The sequence below is a fragment of the Lissotriton vulgaris genome, chromosome 11 (assembly GCF_964263255.1).
Source record: "Lissotriton vulgaris chromosome 11, aLisVul1.2, whole genome shotgun sequence".
NCBI lineage: Eukaryota > Metazoa > Chordata > Amphibia > Caudata > Salamandridae > Lissotriton > Lissotriton vulgaris.
The window spans coordinates 398,368,428-398,390,497 of record NC_141699.1 but is presented as its reverse complement, the minus strand read 5'-3'; the positions used below and the strand labels follow the sequence as shown (position 1 = coordinate 398,390,497).

The 22,070-nt window shown below is 46.5% G+C and overlaps 1 protein-coding gene across 1 annotated transcript in view; it reads right to left on the bottom strand.

Annotated features, from left to right (window-relative positions):
- The window catches only part of LOC147679864 (poly(ADP-ribose) glycohydrolase-like), a 471,979-nt gene that overhangs the window by 152,616 nt on the left and 297,293 nt on the right, over window positions 1–22,070 (bottom strand). The window contains exon 11 of the mRNA XM_086943423.1: window positions 20,058–20,205. Within this exon, the coding sequence (XP_086799549.1) occupies window positions 20,058–20,205 (148 nt within the window). The remainder of the gene's footprint in view (window positions 1–20,057; window positions 20,206–22,070) is intronic.

The following is a 22,070-nucleotide window of genomic DNA, read 5'->3' as shown; positions in this document are numbered from 1 at the left end:
CAGGAGCTCTCTGATTGGACGGTTGAGAGACCCTTGGAAACTACTACAATGTTGGGACTTATAGTTTTTTCGTGAGAAGTTGAAGTGCTGAGTTAAGGAAATAAAGAAAGAATAAGCATAATCCTCGCCTCCGCGTCCTTAATAGAATTGAAACTTTCCGTCATGGTTACTAGGATATTTTTCATTTTCCGTGATAGAAGCCTCTGTGTAGATAGCTTCAAATCTGTACCTTCTTCTTCAATGAATAATCTTTCAAAGCTTTTGTTGTTAAAATCCATAAACTGTCCCTGCCCCACTGAATCAGTATATTAGAGCCAAATAAAATCTTTGTTTAGCAAAGCATATATATACAGTGCAGTCCCACTAAAGAACACTCTGCAGTCAGCGTGCAGTGGCACAGTTACTGAAATTTGAAGCAAATAGAGGTATTTGTTTTCTACGTTTACTTTGTGGAATTCCGATATTTTTGGGGGAGATCTCCTCAGGCAAACCTAATTAGATGAGGTGATTTCGAGCCATTTAAAACTTGACGTCATACCAAAAGTTAGACCATTACTTTGCATTTCTCTTTATTTAGCTTGTCCTTATTTGTTCATAATGGAAACATACATATATTGCATTTCTGAAGTCCCCTCAGCTAGTAATGAGTACAGCGGTTAAAAGAAATGGTCTTGATGTTTCTGTTGAACCTTTAACCACCAATTCAGGGCCCTTTCCCCTCACATTTCCCACTTGCTTTTAGCTGGTGAAAAATGTGGGCAGAAAAGAATTTAGTAGTACCGAATGCATGTCCACGCAAAGTAAAGCTTAGAGTTGTCTGGGGTAGTAATTCAGAAATTAGCATGTGGAATTACCACTCTACACAACTTAGTCCAAGGGCCAAGAGTTCATCTGCCTTGGTGCCTGCATCACAGCCCAAGTTTGTGATAATTTGCCATGAAATGTGATCATTGGATTACTTACATCCCAGTATGCTAAAAATGTTCAAATTGAACAGTTATACACTCTCTTTACAATGAATGTCCTGTACTATATTTATGTACCATCAGACTGCCCAGACTCACATGGAACCCATGAGTTTTTTGCTGAAGTAAATGTCGTCCCAGTGAGGAAATACTCATGTGAGGGTTGACGGAACACTTCTCTTGATTGCCACCAAAGCATAAAATCATTGTACACCCCTATATGAAGGAGTGAGGTCAATGATGTACCAGTAATATCTCACTGACCCTACCCCTCAAAACCGGTCTCCTAAGTCGTCAGCTCGAGCATTAAGCCACAACCACAAGAACTGAAGCATTTTCAATATTATATACAACTTTATCCCATTGACCAAACCAATAGTCCTGGCTTCTTGTAGGTGTAATGTTACTTGGATTACATTTCTGGATGCAAAGACAAAATAAGCAAAATATCAGTTGGGTGGTACACTATGCTAAGCACAGCTTAATTGCTTTAAAGCCACGCCCTTAATTGCATCAGCCACGCCCTTTTGAGAGACCCTCCTTGTTTTTTCATCCCACTTAAAGCCCTGGTCTACACGTGCTGTCGGGTTCTTGGGCGCACATAGCCTTGGCTGCAGCGCACAGAGACCTTACTCTGCCGCACAAAAAGGAAAAAAATTAGAGGGAACATTGCCACTGACGTGCCTTTTCGGATATGTGCCTCGGATCGGGACTGTGCTGGGTAGATATGTGAGGGTGGCCTTGTTGCTGGCCGAAAGGCGGATGTTGTTTACATGGGACAGCCGCTTGAGACCCAAGACTGAGCTGTGGTTGAAGGACATGGTCTACTGCCATGAACAACTTGAACTCTTTGCCGAAGAACTGCCGGTTTCGCCCCGGCCCAAGGACATATGGGCTCCTCTGAGAGAATACTTTCTGGCTCAACAAGAACTGGGCTCGGACTGAAGATCTATCACTGGGTGGGAGAGGCTGAGCATGTGGCCACGTTGCTATAATGTTCTAATGATACTGTGGGTGGCGACTGATTGTTTCTTTACTGCACACTGACTGCGGGCGATTGTGGTACAAGTACGGCTGATTTTTTTTGTTGGTATTGTTTGTGTTTCTTTTGTTACGTTTTCTCATTTTTGTATCTGATGTTTCGGCAGACAATGGCGGAGGTATAATGTCTGAAATGCTCAATAGAAAAAAAAAAAGCATGTGTATCTACAGCCACACATGCCTCGAACAAAATAATTTCAATCACGATGCAGTGTCCGCGGCGTCTAGGGCACACTAGATGGTTGTGATGGAAATAAATTTCCCTTCAGAAACAAGCTTGTGGACTCGTTTCTTGTAGTGGTCTAGGAGGTGTTGCAAAAGATCCTCCATCTCCTCCAATTGTCCCCGATCATACTTGGAGAGCAAGTCAACAGAGTTGGCAATGCACTAACGCTGTAGGCTAAGCTGCAACTCGCTTACCTGCCGCATCTATCTTCCTGCTCGCCTTGTCTGGTGGGGGTGTGTTGCTGGTGCATCGTACACTGGCATGCTTACAGGCCATATGACTCATGAGAGAGAAAGGAGGGAGTTGTCCCTTGTTGTATGCAAAGTCTGAGGGTGAGAGTTTATATTTCTCGTTCTCCCTAGGGGTGATCACACAGGCTTTCACTGGTATCTTGAAAACCTCAGTACTGCTCCTCAGCATTTCCTTCAGCATAGTGAGGAAATGTAAGGGTGGAGGACAGAAGAAAACAAGTTATTTACCTTACCTGTAACTTTGGTTCCCCAGTATTGGTAACTTTCATAGATTCCCATGCTTTGTATCATTCCCGTCGTCGGAATGGGAGCCTCGGTAAATAAAAAATTCCTTACTAGTAAGCACAAAGTGAAAAAATAGGCCTAGGCCTCATCTCATTTTGTAGCTTATCCACCTCTTTTTGTAAAAGAGACCAAATTCTTGCAGTAGCCAATCAGAGCAGCCTCACCCCATAGAACCTTCCTGAGAGAGCCTCAGAGCATCAGATTTTCGTAGCCGTTGTGAACAGCAACATCATTGGATAATAAGGCTGAGCTTTCCCAGGGGAGGAGGGTGGGCACATGGGAATCTATGAAAGTTACCAATACTGGGGAACCAAAGTTACAGGTAAGTAACTTGTTTTCTTGCCCCAGTATTGGAACTTTCATAGATTCCCATGCTTTGTATCAGAATAGCTAGCAGTAAAGAGAAAAAGCATCTTTTGTAATATGTGTACCTGTAAATGTCATACGTAATCCTGATAAGAAAACAGATACACATTTGCATCACAAAGCAGAACAATCACAAGTAATACAAAATATGCAAAACAGGAAGGCGGGATAGAAAGGAAAGCTCACTGACTTATTGGAAAAGGTTCCTCAAAACCGCCTGGCCCACTGCCGCATCCTCTTTCACAGAAGAATCCAAGCAGTAGTGGCGAGTGAAGGTGTGGACACTGCTCCATGTCGCCGCTCTACATATGTCCTTGATCGGGACACCTGAGAATAGCGCCACCGATGAAGCCATTGATCTCGTAGAATGAGCACGAACTGCTCGCTGAAGTGGTTTCCCCGCTTCTTGATGGCAAAGGTGTATTGCACTGGATATCCAGCGGGAAATGCAGGGTTTAGAAATTGAACAACCCTTTCGTGGAGCACTGAATAAAACAAAAAGCTGGGAAAATTTTCTGAACAGTCTTGTGCGCTCCAAGTAGAACTTGAGACATCTGTGAATGTCCAAAGAGTGCAAAGCCCTCTCTGCTGGCGTGGAGGGCCGCGGAAAGAAGGATTTTAAGACCACCGGCTCATTCAGATGAAATTCTGAGGGTACCTTCGGAATAAATTTAGGATTTGTCCGTAGGATGAGAACATCATTTTTGAATTATAGAAAAGGTTCCTCAATTGTGAAAGCCTGGAGCTCACTAACTCTTCTAGCCGATGTCAGGGCCAAGAGAAGAGCCAGTTTCCATAAGACAAACTCCATGTCAGCTCTATGAATAGGCTCAAATGGGGCCTTCATCAGATGTGACAGGACCAAATTAAGATGCCAGGCTGGTGGTGGAGGCCGGACTGGTGGAAAAACCCTGAACAAACCCTTCAGGAATTGTTTAATGATCCTCGCAGACCAAAGGGAAGCACCTGATGATGATCGTCTAAATCTAGAAATGGCCGCTAGATGTACCTTTACAGAAGAAGGAGCCAATCCAGATTTTGCAAGAGAAAGGATGTAAGGCAAAAGTTGGCGCGGTGCAGAAGTATATGGATGTAGACCTTCTCTCCGACACCAAAGGCAGAATCTCTTCCACTTTGCCCGATAGGTTTTATGCGTACTAGGCACTCGGGCCTGGGCTAAAATGTCTTTACACTCTCCTGAAAGATTTAAACCCTGGTAATCTCTGAACTCAGGAACCATGCTGTCAATTGTAGTGACTTCAGGTCTGGATGCAGAACCTGCCCATGAGCCATTGTTAACAGTGATGGAACAGGACGCAGGAGAATCGGTTGATCTTGGGAGAGGAGAAGAAGTTCTGTGTACCAAAACTGTCTGGGCCATGCCGGTGCAATCAGAATCATTCTGCACGGTTCCACCTTGAGCTTGCGGATCAGTCTTGGGATCAGCGGAATAGGAGGAAAGGCGTAAACAAATGCGCCGTACCAGGCAATCAAAAGCGCATTCCCCAAGGATCCCCGATGGTGAACCCTGCTTGCGTAGGACTGGCATTTGGCGTTTTGGGGAGTTGCAAACAGATCGACGGTTGGGGGTCCCCCAACGTGAAAACAGTTCATTTAGAATGGTCTGATCCAGTTCCCATTCGTTGCTGATAGTCTTTTGGCGACTCAAAGCGTCCGCTGTGGCATTGAGCGTGCCCGCCAAATGTTCTGCTGAAAGGGTGATATTGTGTTGGATCACCCAATTCCAAAGCCTCTGTGCTTCCTTCGAAAGGGTGCAAGATCTCGTTCCGCCCTGCTTGTTTATGTAGTGCATGGCTGTGGTGTTGTCTGTACGAACCAGCACTGAACGGTTACGGATCTTTTAGCAACCACCAGCTGCCTGCCTTCCGCATCTCCAGAGTGATTCCTATCTTGTCGTCGAAGGAGCCCGTCACCTGACGCCATTGTTTGTCCAACTGCTCCTGCAGTGGACGCATTCGCAGCCTGCAGTGTGGTATCAATGGTATGCAGGATGATATTGATCCGAGAAGCGATTTGTATTTGCGAACTGACAGAAACTTCTGTGTCTGTAGAAGGCGCGCTGAGAGAATCAGCTTGGTTTGGCGCTCTTCTGAAGGAAAAGCCAGGCAGCACTCCGTGTCTAGGATCGCACCCAAAAACTTCGCTGTCTTGGAGGGTCGCAAAATCGATTTTTCCCTGTTGAGCCGAAGGCCTAGCTGCTCGAACAGTTGACTGCAGCTCGTGACTGCCCTGGACACCTCTTGGAACGAAGGAGCCTTTACCAGCCAATCGTCCAGATATGGGAAGACTTCGAAAGACTGTCTTCTGAGAAAGGCTGCCACAGGAGTCAGTACCTTTGTAAAGATCCGCGGAGCGGACCGGAGACCAAAAGGCAGTACTTTGAATTTAAAATGGCTCTTGCCTACTGTAAATCGAAGATATTGCCTGTGAGCTGGATGAATGGGTACATGGAAGTAAGCATCTTCCAAATCTAGGGTTGCCATGTAGTCCCCTGGATTGAGAAGGCGGAGGATGTCCTGAAGAGTGACCATCCTGAAGGACAACTTGATGAGATAAGTGTTGAGCTGTCGCCGATCTAAGATCGGACGCCACTTGTCCTTCGTCTTCCGAACCAGGAAGAACCTGGAATAGAATCCTGTCCCCTTTTGGGAGAGAGGTACAGGTTCTATTGCTCCCTTGGTGAAGAGTTGGTGGGCCTCAAGATGAAGGAGTTTCAGATGTTTGGGTGTAATGGCGTCTGGAGCTCTCGTTGGAGGAAGATCTTGGAACTCCAACGTGTGTCCTTCCTTGATGATGTTTAGGACCCACTGGTCTGTTGTTATGACCATCCAGTTGTTGAGGCAATGGGCAATGCTGCCCCCACTGGTGTTAACGAGGGTACAGGAACAGTAGAAAGAGCCACCTGGCCGCTATTGTCTCTTGGTATTATCTCTCCTCTGCTGCCCCTGTCGTCCTCTCGGCGGCTGGCGAGAGAAAGAACCCCTCTGTGAATACTGGGGTTTGTATGTCTGTCCAGGTTGGGAGTTGGAAGAGTAGCAGTGCTGATTGCCGCCTCTAGAGGATGAGAATCCTCTTCCTCTTGCTCCCCTGAAGGGCACCTTGCGGTATTGTAAGGTTCCCAAGGACTTGGCCGTATCTGTATCTTTCTTTATGCCCTGTAGGGCGTCATCCACGTGTTGGCCAAATAACTTCTCCCCATCATTAGGCAGATCCAGAATTTTATTTTGTACCTCCTGTCGAAACCACGTGGCTCGCAACCAACCCTGGCATCGCAAAACTGCCGAGCCGGCTAGCGCTCGGAAGGCCGTAGTTGCTATATCCATAGTGCAGTCGATTACCTCAGAAGAGGCTCGCTCCCCTTCCAGTAAGATCTTTCTGACCTCGTCCTTAGATGCATCCTGAAGTTCTTCCACAAACGGGGAGAGGTCACACCACATCTGGCGATCGTATCTCCCCAGAATCGCCAAAGCATTAGCCGCCCTAACGAGGAGGCTGGCCATTGTGGAGAATCTTTTTCCAACATTGTCCAGACGCCTGCCCTCTCTATCCGGTGGCGTCGTTAGCGGCATGGATGGGTTCTTAGATTTACTCTGTGCAGCCTGGGAGATAACCGAATCAGGTTTTGGTTGACCTAGCAGACATGCCGGGCTGCCCTCCGGCGCCTTATATTTTTTCTCCAGTCTGGGGAGAACTGGGAGGACCGTGGCCGGATTCTGCATAGCTTTTAAGCCTTCAGACCAAACATGTTCAATGATGGGGATTGAACGTACTGACTTTCGGAATGGTTCTTTGAAGTCGTACAAAAAACATTCAGACTGGACTGTGGTAACTGGAAGACCAAATCTCTTGGATGCTCGTTCCATTAAGTTGTGAAAACCTCCAATATCTGCTGGAGGAGAGATTGCGGTATCAGGCCCTGTGACGTCTGGATCTCGAAGACCATCCTGATTCCAGTCCATATTCTGATCTTGGTCAGGGTCCACTTGCTGATCAACATCAGATGAGGCATTGCCATCATCCGTATGATCCCGAACGGGCACCACCTCTTGTGGATGCTCTACAGGCTCTGGGTCACGCCCTCTTGAAGGCAAAGAGTGTTCTGCCAATGGTTGAAGTAATTGAGGCGGAGGTGTAGGAGGGCGTACTTGTTGAACCTCCTGTGGAGCAGGAAAACGCCTCCGATAGTCCTGCAACATTAACTGTAGATCAGAGATGAGAGTGGATGGCATCGCCACCATATCCTGCTATGACTGACGTGGAGGTTTCTACAAATGAACCTGCATGTGAGGTCTCTCCTGTTGGTCATAATAGTCTTGTGGAACATAGTGTTGTTGTTCCATTTCACCTTCCTCAGAACTGACCTCCTGTAATTTGACTTGTAAGTCAGATGGGCTATAAGCCGGTCCGTAATCGCTATAAGCCTCTTCTTCAGAGTCCTCATCCAACAATAGGGTAGGAGGCAACCGTGTAACTCGTCGTGGAGATGCCATTTCCGGTGTTATTTGTCTTTTTCTGTGAGAAATTGCAAGTTTCCCAGTCGTCAACGACGACGTCGACGGAATCGTCGTCGACGGTTGAATCTTTAAAGACTGTTTCGTCGACGGAGGCGCCGACGAAGAAACTGCGCTCGTCGTCGAAGTCTGAATCGTCGACGGGGAGATGGTCATCGTCGACGAAGGCTGGATCGTCGACAGAACCGTCGACGAACTCGTCGTCAGCATCATGGTCACAGGCGTCGTCGACATGGTCGTCGTCGTCGCCGCGACTCTCGTCGTCATTGTCGTCGACGTGGAAAAAGTCATTTTCGTCGACGACGAACAGGCATCAGGCGTCTTAAACATCGTCGACGGCGCAGGTGCCGTCGTCATAGCCATGGTCGAGAGCCCGTCGACGAAGCCAATTGTACAGGCAAGTCTTTTTTGATAGAAATCGTCGACGTACCTGTGGTTTTCACCGTCGACGAACGTTCTTTCTTGTCTGAAACAATCTCCTGAGGCGCAGTAGAAGGCTTTTTCACCCTTCTTTCCTTGTCAGAGGGTGGTGAAGTCACAGGGACGATCTTTTTAGCCTTTTTTGAAGGTTGCAACTCCTCAGGCTGTCCCTGCCTCTCCTTTTCACTGTGGTGAGGAGATTTTAGGGAAGCAGGCCTATCAGACCTATCAGAGGTCCCAGGCAAGGCCTTGACATGGGGCTCATCAGATGTAGTAGGGGGAGACCTACCCCTCTTCTTCGATTTTCTAGATGACACCATCGAAGAGGAGCCCTCACTGTCTGAAGACATAACTTCCTTGCGGTCCTTCATTTTTTGTAGCCAAGTCAGGAGGCGTCCCTCTCTGTCCCTCAAGGTCTTGGTGGAGAAGGTTCTGCAAATCTTGCAGTCAGTGGCCTTATGATCCGGATATAAGCAGTATATGCAGTCTTCATGTTTGTCTTCAACAAACAACCTCTTTTTGGAGCAAGTAGCACAGGCTCTAAAAAGTGCCTTCTTCTCTTTGTCAGACATGACGAAAAACAGCAAAAAGTTGCAGAAAAATACTAGAAGTGAAGAAAATTGAGCAGAGCTCAATGGAGACTCCCTTGCACAACGTGCAGTAGAAAATCTGAGGCTCTGAAGCTCTCTCAGGAAGGTTCTATGGGGTGAGGCTGCTCTGATTGGCTACTGCAAGAATTTGGTCTCTTTTACAAAAAGAGGTGGATAAGCTACAAAATGAGATGAGGCCTAGGCCTATTTTTTCACTTTGTGCTTACTACTAAGGTATTTTTTATTTACCGAGGCTCCCATTCCGACGACGGGGAATGATACAAAGCATGGGAATTTATGAAAGTTCCAATACTGGGGCAATCTCCATGTGAAAGTCGTCCTCCTCCTGGAGTTTATGCATTTCTACCTTGGGAAAGCGGGGACCTCAAGGCAGAACTTCATGGTATGAGGTGGTGTCATCTGGCGAGGAAGGTTTAGCAGGGTTAAAGTCTGGATCAGTATCCCCGGGTCAGTCAACATCATAGTTGTCCCACGTGTCATCATGTGGCCAGATGTCAAATACCCCCCACTGGAAGAATGTGGGGAACCCTCTGGTGATTCAGGCAGAGGGACTTCTTGTGGCTGTGATGATGCAGGGAGGGGTAGAGGTGGAGAGGATGGAAAAATAGGAGGTGGAGGAGGAGGAGGACAGGGTGGAGGCTGGCTGAGGATACCCCAGATTGTGGGTAGATTGTGATCTGTTTCTGCAGGGTGTCAAACTGGTCTTGAAGGCACTGCAGAATGGACTGCTCTTGGTACTCAGATGCAGTGGAGGATGAGGCTTTCATCACAGGGTGCTTCGGTTCTGAAGCAGATTCCTGCCTTATCGGCGCAGAGGAAGGTTTGGGCTCTGGAGTCTTCAAAGTCAAAGATGGCCACAAGGGTGTCTTTGATGCAAGCGCCACAGGTGTCGTTGGCGCCGGGAGCCATGTCTTTTGTTGCCATTTTGGCACAGGGGGGTGGCTCGGTGTCAGATTCAAGGTGTGAAGGCCCTGAAGCCTGGTGGTGGACTTCAGGGCTCGATTACCGACCACCTCGGAAGTGGTGCTCGGCCTCAGCTCAGTGATAGGCAGGTGGAGGAGGGATGGATGACTTACTCACAATCAATGCCTTTGACTGGTTCTTGAATGCTTCAGGTTCCTCGGTCTCGGATTCAGAGTGGCGAGCTGGGCTTAGGGTTGTGTAACACCATGGGGTCATCACAGGCACAAGACTGTAGACAAAATGCAAATAGACACTTGGCAGCTACTACCTCTCACTCATTGTACTCTCCAAAGAATGTCGACACAGAGGTAGAAACACAATCGGAACAGTGGCCCTTTAATTCGGACTGGACCGACGAATGGGAGGAGTCTCAACAGGACACGGAGACGTCTTATTCCGGGAACAACGAATCGGAGGTGTGTTTATTCACCCGGAGGGAGCGGAGCGGAGACGAAGGCGAAGCAGAGAAGAGGTTCACAGCGTACGAGGAGAAAAGGCCGGGCGTCGTTGAAGAGGACGCGGAGCAGGAGAAGCCAGGAGGCCACCGACACCACAAGCCGCCCAGCCATACACCCGCGGGAGGTGTATGGCTCAGTCAGGTATGAGAGAGAATCAGGGGCTGGGTTACTCGTAAGACAGCCGTTACCGAATAAGCGGGCTATTTTCCCCCTTCCTGGTATTCCCTTCCCCTGAGCACAAAAACCCTCACTACGGCACTAGTTTATTTGTGTGTCACACTTAGACGGATCCTCACTCCCTTACCCTTAAAACACTAGTCAAACCGAACAGACAACTGATACACCGTTGTCTTTTCTCTGTTTCCCTCGAGAGGCAAAACGGAATCCGAAGCTCCTCTCCCACGACGGAAACCCGACAGAGGGCGTAGAACTGCATCTGCCGAATCAGGGATCCGGAAGGCTGCGAGAAGCCGTTCCCCGAGAGGAACGATAACACGGAAGAAAAGCTCAGACTCTTTATACATAAAAATAAAACCCACAAAGACTAAAATTAGCGTGCTGCCTATTCCTCCCGCGCCTGTAACAGTGGTGGAGAATGCGGGCAGAGACACCATCTGTGGAGTAAAGATGGAAACCGTCGTGGAACAATTAGTAAAAGGACAGGAAAGAATTGAGTGGGTGCTGGAACAACATTTAGTATCGGCTCAAGCAGATAGAGAGGTAATCAAAAAAGCATTCGAAGATAAAAGCGAACAACCATGGGTCGATCCCGTCCTAAGGGGAGGAACAACTGAAAGAACCATATCACATGGAACACCAGCAGTCTCCCTACAAAAGTATAGAACCGGAGAAGATCCTGATGCGTTTCTATTAAATTTTGAAAGGGCCGCTAGGGCATGTGGTTGGCCGGTAACAAAATGGCCGTTTTTTTTGGCACCCCTATTAGGAGGAGAAGCCCAGGCCGCCTATCAAGTGGCAAATCCCAAGGGGGACACTACCTATGCAGAAATAAAAAGAATAATACTCAACCATTTAGGATTAGACCCTGAGGCATATCGCCTAAAATTTCGAAAAGAGAGAGGTTCCGTAGGGGAAAATCCTAAAACCTTGTTTGTAAGGCTAAAAATGGCCGCGGACAAATGGCTCACACCCACTACGAGCAGTAAAGAGGAAATACTTGACCGCATATATTTAGAGCAGTTTCTTGAGGCTCTTCCATATGCCACCCAAAAATGGCTTCGTCAACATCATAATTTGACAACCGCCCAAGCTGTGGAAATGGCCTCATCGTTTACTCGTGCACAACCAAAAAGCTTCCCATTTGAGATGGAAAAGGAGAAGAAAATTGTTGTGCGACCTGAAAAGAATGTTTTCCGGGGTAGAGAACCTACACGTCCCCGTACCTGGAGGACCGAGAACAGTATAACTACAGGTCCACAATGCTTTGATTGTGGGCAATGGGGCCACATTGCCAGGATGTGTCCAAGAAAAAGAAACGAGGAAGAACCGATGGAGGTCGGATACCTCCCCAAGGCCGTACTATTCTCCGCGGAGATGGGAGGATCCTTTAGAGTAAGTGTAAAAGTCAATGGACACTCGTTATTAGCTTTGTTAGACTCTGGCTGTCGACAGTCAGTAATCCAGTCCCCATATGTACAGTCAGAACAATACATTTCCCAGGGTATGGTTAATATTAAATGTGTACATGGGGATATTAGACCCTACCCCATTGCTGACATTATTATAGAGCCGACAGCAGGAACATCACAGGCTGTAAGAGTGGGGGTGATGTCCAATTTACCCGAAGATCTAATAATTGGAACGGATAACCCTAGCTTCCTGAACATGTTTAAAAATAAACTGGCGGTTAAGAGTCTCACAGATAAGGAGGGTAGTAAAGAAAAAGAACGTCCGCTTGTACGTAGCCTTCAAATTGTGAAGTTGACTAAATATGCAACATCTCCCACTAAAGGTTCCACAAAAGCAGCAGGATATGACTTATACAGCGCATATGATTATGTGATACCGGGTCGAGAGAAAGCGCTAGTCAAAACGGACCTGCAAATCGCAGTTCCCCCAGGGTGCTATGGCAGGATAGCTCCACGCTCAGGCCTAGCGGCTAAATATTTCATTGACGTTGGGGCAGGCGTTATTGATGAAGATTACAGGGGTAATGTTGTAATCCTCCTGTTTAATTTTGGGCCTGATGCTTTTCAGATCAAGAGAGGAGATAGAGTGGCACAACTCATTTGTGAATGTGTAGCGGATACCTTGTTGAAAGAAGTAGTCGGTTTAGATGACACAGACAGAGGATCGAAAGGTTTTGGCTCCTCGGACGCACAAACCGTACCGGTACATTCGGTTCTTTCACAAGACCCGTGGATTTTGGATAAGAGCTTTAAATTTGCACAGATCAGTGATCCCACTCTGCTCAATGCATGGGACCAGGCCCACCAAAGAGCTGAGAATTCTAAGGTTTTCCCCGGGTTCATAATCCAGAATGATCTATTGTATAGAATAGGAAAGGAGGGGGATCCTGCTCAACTATTAGTGCCTGTCTCTTTTAGAGAGCAAGTACTTTTCTTTGCACACAGCCATATCGTTGCCGGCCACACCGGCGCCGAAAAAACGACCCAGAATATCCTCAGGCAATTTTTTTGGCCCGGTATTTATAAAGATACAGAATCTTACTGTAGGACCTGCGAGATCTGCCAGAAAATGAATATGGTCAGGCCACCGGCTGTCCCCTTGCAGCCGTTGCCTGTCATTGGAAAGCCTTTCGAAAGGGTCGGAATGGACCTTATAGGGCCATTGCCCAAGACTAAGAAGGGCTTCCAACACATCTTGGTAGTGGTCGACTAAGCCACGAGGTTTCCCGAGGCATTTCCCTTGTCTGCGGCCAATTCTAAACAGATTGGTGATAAGATGATTGAATTATTTAGCAGGGTTGGGTTTCCAAAGGAGATTTTAACTGATCAGGGTACGCCGTTCATTTCCAGATTAATGAAAGAAATTTGTGGCACGTTGGACATCCACCAGATCCGTACCTCTGTTTACCATCCTCAGACGGACGGACTGGTGGAACGTTACAACCGTACCCTGAAAGCCACCCTCCGTAAGATGATGGAAGTCAGCGGGGATGATTGGGATCGAATGTTACCCCTGGCATTATGCGCTATCAGGGCACAGAAACAGAGCAGCTTGGGGGTATCGGCTTTTGAACTGCTATATGGCCGTCAACCTCGCTCCCTGTTGGAGATGACCAGGGACGCCTGGGTTAACGAACAATCGGAAGAGGCAAGTGCAACCCTTGATTATGCCAGGGCTCTTAAATCTAAACTGGGCAAATTAAGGGATTTGGCATTGACTCATCTTGTAGCTAGCCAGCATAGACAAAAGACTGCTTATGACAAGGGAAAGAAGTGGAGGCAACTCAATGTGGGGGACTGGGCTTTAGTTCTTCTGCCGTCCTCCTCTCATAAATTTAAGGCGGAATGGATAGGTCCCTATAAAGTAGTGGAGGTAATTGGGCGCACTAGCTATAAATTACAGGTCGCTTCACGTAAACAACAATCATATCACATTAACCTTTTGAAAAAGTGGTTGGGTCCACCTCCCGCCGACATCCATTTGGCTGCAGGTTCCGGCTCGGCTAGCTCAACTGTTGACCTGCTTGTTCACAATGAGGAACTAAAGGCTCATCAAAGATTAGAATTAAGAGAGACACTGGAACATTATGGGGACGTGTTTTCCAACCGGCCAGGGAAAACGTCTCTAGCTGAACATTGTATTGATACCCCGCCTAACAAGAAAGTCAGGATTAAACCTTACCGAGTCCCCGAAGCCAGGAGAGCCGCTATTAAATCTGAAGTGGATAAAATGCTTCGTCTAGGAGTGATCCGCCCCTCTAAAAGTGATTGGTCCAGTCCTATTGTCATGGTCCCTAAACCTGACGGCAGTCGAAGGTTTTGTATGGACTTTCGCGCCCTTAATGACATCTCGCTCTTTGACGCTTATCCCATTCCTAGAGTGGACGAGTTAATTCAAAAACTGGACCAGGCTAAATACATTTCTACCCTTGATTTAACCAAAGGGTATTGGCAAGTTCCTCTACGACCAGAAGACATCAAAAAGACTGCATTCTCGACAGATGAGGGGCACTTTGAGTTCACAGTGCTTCCATTTGGCCTCCATGGGGCGCCGGCGACATTTCAGCGTCTCATGAACACTGTGCTGGCTGGGTTGTCGGATTTCACATCTGCTTATCTAGATGACATTGTTATCTACAGTCCGGATTGGCAAACTCATCTCGAACACCTGTCAGTGGTGTTGCTGGCTCTCCGGAATGCAGGTCTTACTGTGAACGCAAAAAAATGTAAACTAGCATTTCAAAAGGTTAAATACCTTGGATATGTTTTGGGACATGGTTTAATTGAGCCACAAATTGAAAAAGTGAGGGCAATTGCCGACACTCCTTTTCCCTCCACTAGGAGAGAACTACAATCTTTTCTGGGTCTTGTTGGTTACTACCGACGGTTTATTCCACAGTTTGCTGATATTGCCGCCCCTCTCACCGATGCTTTGAAAAACACTGAGAAGGCCTCATCTCCGGTGCGTCCTACCATCCAAATGCAGGAGGCCTTTCGTATTTTGAAGTCAGTAATTACATCGACTCCAGTGTTGTCCTCCCCGGATTTCTCTCGCCCTTTTTCTTTGCATACCGATGCATCAGATTATAGTATAGGGGCGGTGCTTTCCCAAATAGGTCGCGATGGGCTTGACCACCCAATCGTATATGTCAGCAGGAAACTGTTCCCTCGTGAATTAAAATATGCCACTATCGAGAAGGAATGCCTCGCGATCAAGTGGGCCATAGAAAAACTGGCATATTATCTCGAGGGACGGCGTTTTGAACTCTTTATAGATCATGCACCTCTGCTGTGGATGGCCCGCAATAAGGCTAACAATGCTAGAGTATTACGCTGGTTTCTATCACTGCAGCCATACACCTTCTCTATCCATCACCGGAAGGGCAGTGAGAATGTTGGTGCAGACTTTTTATCTCGTCACCCACTCCCCAATCGTGAGTGTCCGGAGGGGGAGGTGTGTAACACCATGGGGTCATCAGAGGCACAAGACTGTAGACAAAATGCAAATAGACACTTGGCAGCTACTACCTCTCACTCATTGTACTCTCCACAGAATGTCGACACAGAGGTAGAAACACAATCGGAACAGTGGCCCTTTAATTCGGACTGGACCTACGAATGGGAGGAGTCTCAACAGGACACGGAGACGTCTTGTTCCGGGAACAACGAATCAGAGGTGTGTTTATTCACCCGGAGGGAGCGGAGCGTAGACGAAGGCGAAGGCGGAGCAGAGAAGAGGTTCACAGCGTACGAGGAGAGAAGGCCGGGAGTCGTTGAAGAGGACGCGGAGCAGGAGAAGCCAGGAGGCCACCGACACCACGAGCCGCCCAGCCATACACCCGCGGGAGGTGTATGGCTCAGTTAGGTACGGGAGAGAATCAGGGGCTGGGTTACTCGTAAGACAGCCGTTACCGAATAAGCGGGCTATTTTCCCCCTTCCTGGTATTCCCTTCCCCTGAGCACAAAAACCCTCACTACGGCACTAGTTTATTTGTGTGTCACACTTAGTCGGATCCTCACTCCCTTACCCTTAAAACACTAGTCAAACCGAACAGACAACTGATACACCGTTGTCTTTTCTCTGTTTCCCTCGAGAGGCAAAACGGAATCCGAAGGAGCTCTCCCACGACGGAAACCCGACAGAGGGCGTATAACTGCATCTGCCGAATCAGGGATCCGGAAGGCTGCGAGAAGCCGTTCCCCGAGAGGAACGATAACAACCCGGAAGAAAAGCTCAGACTCTTTATACATAAAAATAAAACCCACAAAGACTAAAATTAGCGTGTTGCCTATTCCTCCCGCGCCTGTAACAGGTTGAAAAGCGGAGGCTGCTCAGAAGAGGTCCCCGGCTGTGGATCTTCCTTGATGTTCTCAATCCCTGAAGAGATCCGGGATGTCATCTCCCTGATGCTGTACCATTGGTTGTCGAGCGATGTGTTGATCATGCCAATAACTGTTTCTTCTTCGAGTGGAAGGTAGCACAGGCAGAGTAGAGGCCTTCTTGTACTCCGGCGACAAGATTGCAACCTGGTGGAGGCCTGTCCAGGGATACTTCGCTCAACAGCATGGGCAGTGTTGGAATGGAGTACTTTCCATCACAGATCAGAGATTCTCAGGGAACAAGATGGAGTAGGCCCTGAAAGGGAGAGAGGCCCAGGGTGGGACGTCGAATTGATCCCGGTTGCCGAACACAACGAGGATTGCAACAATGGAGTCGATGTCCATGCGCATTACCAGTAATAGGAGGAGTCACTATATAACGTTACTCAAAAGACGTGCTTGAAGAAAAACAACTTGCACACGTCGGAGCTCAAAAACAGATGTCAGGAGTAAGCAGAGCATGTGTATCTCCAGCTACACACGAAACAAACAAATGAAGATAAGAGAGAAAATTAAATATCTATGGTATTTATGAAGCAGGTATGAGATCATCTATAATACTTAATGTTTAGCCAATGTTAACACATAAGGAATCATTTGTGCATTCTCTGCGCCCTTTGGGTGTCGTAGTTAACTTGCTTCAGTTTGATTATTCTCAAGAAATCAATGTGACAGAGGTGCTAGATATTAAAAAATATTTTATTGACTTTGATAGGACTATAAGTATGGCACTGTACTAAAATTTGTAAAGCTGGGTGACTCGGTTGGAGATCATGCATATAAGTCACACAAAAAAACTGCCCAATTAAATTAAAAATATAATTATATCAAAACCTGGATCAGTCGTCAAAAGCATCTCAAACAGTGGCAATTTTTAGTTTAAAGAAATAGCTGAAGCTGGTTAATGGGCCTACCAGTGGCACAGAAATCAGTATTGACTGGGCTACCGTTCTGGCCTTCGAGGGGCAATGCAAGTACCTAAGAGATATCTCTCCGTTTACTTTTTTAAACCACAACTATTGAAATTTTTAGCAAGAACACAAGCCAAGCCTGGCACAGAACATGTGGTAAGAAACAGTTAGGCTGTTGCTGTCATAATACAGTTTTGCATAATGAATCATACAGATACACTAGAGAACAAACTTTAAGCGTTAAACTTTTGACCCCCGCACCCCCTCCTTGGAGCTCTGTGTCGTATGGTCTCAAAGGAGAGTATCTCACTGTCCACGGACCATGGCCTAGAGGGACAGGTCTCAATATGTATCCCTTGGTGGTCAGACCAATCCTTACAAATTGTGTAATGTTTATGTGGACACCCCCCAGCCTGATACACCGCGCGCTTCGGGCCCATACAATAGTCCAAGCCCATTGACCACCCGTCTCTCTGCCTGTCAATGTTTTTGCAATGTCTTCTTTGGCTATTAGCAGACCTAGCCAGAGCAGTGCCCTTTTGCATTTGTCACCCCTCCCCAAGCCATCAACACCACTCGAGTGGAAGAGTGTATAGATTGTGGTAAATCACTGCCGTATAGCAAGTGTGGGAGGCAGTCGTGACACAGTACCCACCCCTCCACTCCATAGATTGGAGGCCCAAACTCCTCAAACCACCAGTCATGGAGCACCAGAAGGTGTGCGGCCCTGTAATATGACATCAGGTCTGAGCTGGCTATGTCTCCCTCAAAGGTGGTCCTACAGCACTTCGAGAGCAATTTGGTGCACTCCTCGATTCCAAACAAGCTCACGTATGAGTGTGCTGCCCCTGGCAATGATGCATCTCCAACATTTTGAAGTTGGCATAAAAGTCTTGGTAGTGAAACCGTTTTAAAGATGGCTGAGCGACCAAGCAGGGATAACGGGGGAAGGTCCAAAATGTAATGTTCCTGGCTAATCCCAGCAGCTGAGATTGAAGGTTGGCCTATCATGCCAAGGCTCTGTTCTCAGTGGTATACGTCCCGAGATACTTGAATCCAGTGGGAAGCACTCGCAGTTCCAGGGCCCAGGACTTGGCAACCGGACACTAGGGTGTATAGGAGACTTAACCGTATTCATGCAAAGGCCAGAGTAGAACCAAAATGTGTGTTTAGTATTTGCAGAGCTTGCGGGCCCAATTTATTAGGGTTATCAAGGAATAACAAGACGTCGTCTGTGTATAGGGTGATTCTGTTGCTGATTGTCGGGACCATTGGAAGCTTCACAACAGTGTGTCAATCCTCACCCAAGCTGCCAAGGGCTCTATTGCCAAGGCAAAAAGTAATAGAGAGAGCAGGCACCCCTGCTGGGCGCCCCTTCCTAAGATGAACCAAAGGGACACGGCGTTGCCAACTGGTACCCTAGTTGAAGGTGGGTGTACAGCAGTCTGATTTAACTGATGAAATTGGGCCCAAATTGATTGTAGGCAAGTAAGTAATGTGAAGAGAGTACCAGTCCACCGAGTCAAACGCCTTTTGAAATTCAACCATAAGCAAAGCTTGGTAGCCCAGCAGACTAGCACTCATTTTGATTGCATTATTGACTCTTCTGATATTATGTTAAGTGGCCGTTGGATCATAAACCCCGATCGATCGAGTGATCAAGGGTGTTCAGTGCACACACACAGGCTTGACTAGGAACTAGTATTTATGGTTGAATTCCCACCACAAGCTTAAACAAGGATATGCTTGGAATTGTAAGGGCTAGTGAGTATGTTTAAATTATTCTGAAACCAAAAGGGCAGAGCCCCAAGACATGTGGTTAAGAGGAAAGATCTCTCTATCACCCTAGTACTGAATAGTAGCAAATATGGACTTCTTGGTGTATAAAGAAAGTTGGGGATGGTTCAAGTTCATCTATTTTTATGAGCTAGAAAATAGTCTTTACATTCTATCCCTCATAGGAACGAAGCAATACAATTAATGCACTACCCTTCACTTTTCATACAGTGGAAAACCTTTCTTGTATCCATGCACAGCTAAGAGGTATTTTCCTCCAAGTAACACGTTAAATGATCAAGTCTAGTATTCACTTTGTGTGGTGAATGATAACATGGGTGATTGTCAAATTTGATGTGATATCCGTCTCTGATTTTATTCAACACACTGTGCGTGGATGGCAGGGACTCCATTATGGAAAGTTTGGTTTTGAAAAACAAAAACATCGGAAAAGTTTGACGGCCGGCTGTCATGTCTGATGGTACCATTCGTCAAACTTTTCTTACAATGACAGGAACCAACATCATGGCAGTTACTGTCAATGTAGAGAGCTGTATGTGGGCATGAAAGACATCTCTAAATTTGGCGAGCAGAATGCCTGTCAAGACGATGGGGTAAAGTATTCTGTCTCCCTGATGGACATTAAACCGACGACCAAACTCTAAATAAGGCCCTATGTTTGTTTGGGAGTGGACAAGAAAGGTTTTCTGGGCCTGAATTCTTTATGGAGCCATTTGAATCTTCAACAATACATGACGTCCCTATAGTATGCATAACACACAGACATGGAACTATGCTTGCTCCAGTGCAAGGTATCTTCAACCAGGTCCACTGATAGCAGGCGTACACATGGGTGGAGGGGCAGGATTGTAGTTCACCAGTGTTTAAACAAAGATTGCACATATAGCTTGCATGTAGATATGCCCGTGAATTGAAATCGAAGGGGAGATTTTTCAATTGAGAAGTTGTCTGGATTAAGCACTGGATAGCAGGAATGTGATTCTGTAGCCAATTCATGCTTCAAATCAATTGTTACAGGTCATTGACGTTTTTGCATCTCAGTTTAAACTTGATCGATAACTGATAATTGAGCAGGCACATAAAAGCCTGTAGCTATTCACTGAGCTGGAAGCACAAACAATGGCATTGGGTTCTAGAGAGGGTGAGTTTGAAGAATGTGCAAGCAAGTACGGATAGCTGCAGAATTTACATTGTCTTAGTACCTGTGATTAGGAGACACTCGTCGTTGTCTAATTTTTCAGTGAAAAGTCGGCTGACGATCAGCTCAGTGTTGATAAGAAATCGGATTTCCTCCTGGACCAGACCAGAGCCCAGCACACCCCCTCCAACTATTGGGCTGGCAAAATCCACCTACACACAGGAATGCAAAGATGCATGAAATTACACTTGTGTAAAACATGAAGTATTGACAGGTGTGTTTATTTTTTTTGTTTGTTTTTCTAATGAGTGCACAAGGAAACAAATACTGTGATATGCCTCGCCATTATGGAACACACAAAAGAAACATAAGGAACTATAGGGAGTGTGGAGCAGAGGGTAGAAGACAATAGTAGCTAGAGATCAAAATAGATTTTTCAAAAGTCAGGTTTCGTTGCCAAAGGATGCCTTGAAGCAATCACACTTTAATGAAAAGCAAGCTGCAAATCCCCATCCACCAAGGTTTTCAGATGCCTAGGAGAGCTTCTGTGGTAGAGGATGCAAGAAGCTTTAGTAATTTTATTTTATTTCCTAAAAAGGACGAGCAGACTTTTGTGAGGGAGACAAAATTCCTCAGACTGGGGATGCTGAATTCAAATATTATTTTGTGCTCTATCAGCCCTAGTGTGATGGATTCCCTGGTAGCACAAGATGGACTTTCTGAGAAGTTGGGCTGCAGCCACTTGCAGTAAATTAACTTTGTGGTTTACAGTAGTTTCTACTATGCGTTTCTTGATGAAGTGAGGTTTTATTTTTGGGACATTTGATACAAAACAGTAGGTTTTATTTGTACTCGTGCCCAATCCATATACTGCTCAAAATTCTAGGTTTAATGAACAAGTTACTCATCTTCAGAATCTCTTTCTAACCACAGAGTCCTCATCTTTGCAGGTGCCACACTGTATCCAAAAACTCTCGCAATAGCTGCTGTGCGCTGACTAGTGGTGCCATCCTGATGGCTTTACCGCTCCAGATATGATGATAGAGTGCATGACACATGATGACACAGACACCAACAATTTGCGCTAATCTCAGTAATTGTATTATTTCTTTTCGTATCTCAGTCAGGGAGCATAGCTGACAGATTTAGTTTCAATTAGCGGTCAGTGACTAACGGGATTTCCTTAATTCCCAAAACTTTACCTCACAGAAAAGAGATGAGGGGAGACAGTGAGCAATTTACAGGTATCCACCAGAAAGACAGTTTCCAAAGGTATGTCAAGTTACTGTTCTGATGTATACTTATAACCACAGATTCCTCATCCTGTTGAATCAGTACCTAAGAAATACCCCACAACGAGGCGGTGGGCTGAGGAGTGGACTTTTACACCAGGAAGTCCTGAAGTATAGAGCAGGCAAAATAGCCCTCTCTGCAGACTTGTAAGTCAATGCAGTATTGGAGGGTGAACATATGGACAGGTGACTGTGTGGCTACCTGGCAAACTGGTTATGGCATTCACCCTGTTCTATGGCCCACAAGAGGGTCCTTTTAGCTCAAGGCATGACACAGCTAAGTGCAAAGGACAATCCACTGGAATACAGTCTATTCTGGACATCGTTTTCTTTCTTCACACTAGTGGACTCAGCAAACTGCTGACTTGCCACATTGTACCCCTTGGTCCTATCAAAGTGATAACCACAAGCTCATGATGGTAAAATCTGTATAACTAATCCTCCTGGGATGTGGTGGTTAAAAGACAGGGAGCATAATGGTCTTTCAGAAGAAAGGGTGCACAAGTCATAATGACCAGCTTGTCAGGGATGAAAGTAATATGCAGCAGCTAATGTTAAACATCCTGCAGCTCACTGACACGAAGTGCAGAAGTGACTGCACTAAGAAGTTCACTTTTTAAGGTTAAAAGTCTCAGAGTACAAATATGAAGACTCTTAAAGAAAGAATAAATCAAAAAGGTTAATACCAAATTGAGGCCCCACTGTGGCCTAATGAAGTGAGCGGGGAGAAACATATGAAGGCTTTTGCATTGGGTGATTTTAATAATGGGTATTTATAAATAAAA